A 3,524-nucleotide genomic window follows, 5' to 3' on the forward strand; every position below is an offset into this window, starting at 1 on the left:
TGTCTAGGCAGTGGAAAGGAGCGATCGAGAAGAGTGGATTTTGGCTAGGGTTTGGTCTGAGGTGGGTATCGTGCGGACGAGTGGGAGCTGGATGGGCCAGCATGTGCCGGATCCGACGCATCCTGACCGCCCCATATGGGCTGGATCCGAAACGTCTGAGTATGTCCGAACTGTCCTACATATGTGCTGGATCCGACACGTCTAAGTATGTCCGGACCGCCCCACATATGCGCTTGATTTGCGGGATGCCCGGCCAGTTTGAGGGAGCCGGTTGGGTGCGTAGCAATTTTGTAACCGGTTATTGATCGGGTTGTTCGTCTGGATGTATATGAAGATTTGAGGGGTTTGGTTGTAGATGCTCTTATAAGAAAAGAAAGGAAAATACGTTGTGGATTAGATGACATGCGGCTTACCGCGGCAGTTAGTTTCACGGACTAGTACTTCTGTCCTGGATGTTCTATTCTAACCGAGAAAGAGGCGTAGCTGTGTCGTCTGATTATCCTAAGCGCATATGCTAGCTAGGGTTCTTATTAGTATTTTCCTTTCACGACGCTTTCGATGCTAGCCGTCGACCCAAAGTCTTTCTTTTCTCATTTGTGTCGCTTGTTCTCGTTCTACTGGGCCACCAAAGCAAACCAGGCATGGCGTACGGCGAAGTTGACCATCGCGGGGTGCACACAACTCAGGAGGTTTGTTGCATCATGGATCATCATTTTCCTCCTGAGATAATTCCGTGCTTGATTGCTCGCTCCCTTGAATCACCTCGAACATCTATTTATTTCTGCAAACACATACAGTATATATGATATGCATGCGCTGATCAGGGCAAGAGTTTGGGCGTTTTCATTTGCTGGTTTCTGGGAAACGGATGCCTCTTCGGGTACAACAGCATGCTCACCATCGAAGATCACCTCGTCCACCTCTTCCCAGTATAACAAACTTTTTACTAGTATATGAATGCTGTTCTTCTTCCACATCGAGTATGCCACACACACACGCACACACACAGAGAACTAACTTTTGACACTTGTAAATTCAGAACTACCATCCGGTTAGAGTCATCACTCTCACCTATCAGCCGTTTGTGCTCGTGATAGCTGCGGTGTTTGCCTACCATGAGGCGAAAGTAAACACCAGGGTGCGCAACTTGGTGGGGTACTCACTCTTCTTCCTCGGCTCGCTCGCTCTCATCATCGTAAGCACATTTTCAGAAACTCCGTGTTCTGAACTATTAAACATTAACTGCTCGATTCCTCTCCCCTGCGCCGTAGCTGGATCTTGCGACGTCGGGAAGAGGTGGAATCGCAACCTTCATCGGCGTGTGTACGGTTGTGGCGGTGTTCGGCGTCCCGGAAGGTCATGTAGAAGGTGCCATGACCGGGGACCTGTCCTTGATGTGCCCGGAGTTCATACAGGTGCCATTTCTTGTGCCAGAACATACAGGGTTTTCGTACTAGCGAGGCAGTTTGTTTCTGTGCATGAGACATTTTTTTTTCTTTGAGAAATAGGAGACAGTAATTTGATATAACTTGTTTGGATCCAGTCATTTTCTGCTGGCATGGCTGCATCTGGCGCAATAACGTCGGCCCTGAGGCTCGTTACAAAGGCGGTCTTCGAGAAATCCAGAGACGGCCTTCGCAGGGGAGCTAGTATGTCGCATCAAACCTCCAATTCATTCGCTGAGTTTCTGCTAGTACGATGGTTTATCCATATCCACCGAGCTGTGCTGCTGCTCATTCATATAAGTTCCAGTGTTGTTCTTCGCCGCATCATGCTTCTTTGAGCTGCTGTGCGTCGTGCTGTACGCCCACGTCTTCCCCAAGCTGCCAATAGTGAAATTCTACCGTGCAAAGGCGGCTTCCGAGGGATCACTGACGGTCGTTGCCGACCTTGCTGCCGCTGGCCTCCAGGGACAGCCTAAACTATCGGCACATCTGTACACAACTGTTCATATGTCCCCTTAACCTGTAATCTGGTTCCCGCCCGACGGCAAATGAAAGATCCATACGTACGTTTCAGGCTGAAGACGACCCAGCCATCCTTGAACGTTTGAGCAACAAGCAGCTCCTTATGCAGAACATGGACTACGCCTTGGACATGTTCCTCATCTACCTGCTGACGCTGTCCATCTTCCCGGGATTTCTCGCCGAAGACCTCGGATCACACAGCCTGGGCTCCTGGTAATTAAGCCACCATCCCATTTTGGCATGCATCCAAATTTTGCTTACTACTCTTACTAGGAACGATGGAATGGAAACGCGCGCAGGTACGCGCTGGTGCTGATCGCGACCTACAACGGCTCGGACCTGGCCGGGAGATACGTGCCTCTGGTGGAGATCATCAAGGTGACGTCCCGGAGGGGACTGCTGGCCGCGGTGCTCGCCCGGTACCTGCTCCTCCCGGCGTTCTACTGCGCCGCCAGGTACGGAGGGGAGGCCTGGATGATCCTGCTCGTATCGGTTCTGGGACTCAGCAACGGGTGCCTGACCGTCTGCGTCCTGACCGAGGCGCCGAAGCCGTACAAGGTTAGCGTTGCACAATCATTCCACGCTAGCCAGTAGCTACAACTCGTTAGACATTGCATGGAGGCCCAAGGCTCTGTTTCCTTTGTTTCGCAAAAAAAAGGGCTCTGTTTCCTTCCTTTTTTTATGGCGGTGCTACTACTGACTGAGTTGTAGCTTGGTGTCTTTGTCCAGGGGCCAGAACAGAATGCTCTCGGAAACCTGCTCGTGTTCTGCCTCTTGGCGGGCATATGTTTAGGGGCTGTTCTTGACTGGCTGTGGCTCATAGGCAAAGGATGGTGATCAAACCCATGGCCCGCATGTCATCCAGACTTGTTCCAAACTGAAAAACACTTTTCATCTTTCCTCTTTATTTTCTTATTTCCTTTTGGTGTTGGTGCTCTGCAGGCAAATAGATGATTACGGTTTTTGTGCGCCTTAATACTACAGTTTTGAAGGTTACCATAATTTTATTTACAATGAGTTGTTTGGTTGCCCCTAAAAACTGAGATTTTAATATTGTAGTATTGGCCAACTATAGTTTCTTCTCTGCAAAAAAAAAAATCCAGACCTCTTTTTAAAAGAGAGGGCAGCTGAAAAGAAAGTACTTCTGTCGTGGTCCTTCCCTGGTCTGCTCAACAACTCGCTCCGTCCTAGATTGTGTGGTATGATGCACACGAGTAACCATAGGGAGCAAGCTGTTGTTACATTTGAGATCAGTGAAGGCGCCACTACGAAGGGTATTAAGTACTCCCTCTGTCTAGGTGTATAAGTCATCAAATTTATAGAGGTGAAGGGTTTTAAAACTTCACCTCTAATGAAAAAATTTGGACATAAATTTGGGTGGATCATCAATATTTGGGCACCAAAACTTCACCTCTAATGAAAAAATTTGGAGTAAGGTAATTTTTTTTCATGTTTCGGTCATATTCACCATCAAACTGTGGCATGCAATAATAATCAGTTCATCACCATTAATAACAAACGATTAACATGCAACTCCACCTCTCACACAAAGACCCT

The 3,524-nt window shown here is 48.6% G+C and overlaps 1 protein-coding gene across 1 annotated transcript; it reads left to right on the forward strand.

Annotated features, from left to right (window-relative positions):
- Positions 1 to 641: 641 nt before the first annotated feature.
- On the forward strand, positions 642 to 2,804 carry LOC125541375 (equilibrative nucleotide transporter 3-like). The gene is made up of 9 exons (XM_048704803.2): positions 642 to 689; positions 825 to 929; positions 1,040 to 1,195; positions 1,272 to 1,415; positions 1,544 to 1,649; positions 1,753 to 1,928; positions 2,020 to 2,180; positions 2,267 to 2,525; positions 2,697 to 2,804. The coding sequence occupies exons 1-9, from the start codon at positions 642 to 644 to the stop codon at positions 2,802 to 2,804; spliced, it is 1,263 nt and encodes a 420-aa protein (XP_048560760.2).
- The last annotated feature ends 720 nt before the right edge of the window (positions 2,805 to 3,524 follow it).

This window comes from Triticum urartu, chromosome 2A (assembly GCF_056163025.1).
Source record: "Triticum urartu cultivar PI428250 chromosome 2A, HENAU_Tu73, whole genome shotgun sequence".
NCBI lineage: Eukaryota > Viridiplantae > Streptophyta > Magnoliopsida > Poales > Poaceae > Triticum > Triticum urartu.

What these genes read in the sequence shown, in the direction of transcription:
- LOC125541375 (XM_048704803.2), top strand. Translation starts at nt 642, where the DNA reads ATGGCGTACGGCGAAGTTGACCATCGCGGGGTGCACACAACTCAGGAG. An exon ending in ACCTCGTCCACCTCTTCCCA is followed by an intron (nt 930 to 1,039) that starts GTATAACAAACT and finishes TTGTAAATTCAG; the next exon opens with AACTACCATCCGGTTAGAGT. An exon ending in TCACACAGCCTGGGCTCCTG is followed by an intron (nt 2,181 to 2,266) that starts GTAATTAAGCCA and finishes AAACGCGCGCAG; the next exon opens with GTACGCGCTGGTGCTGATCG.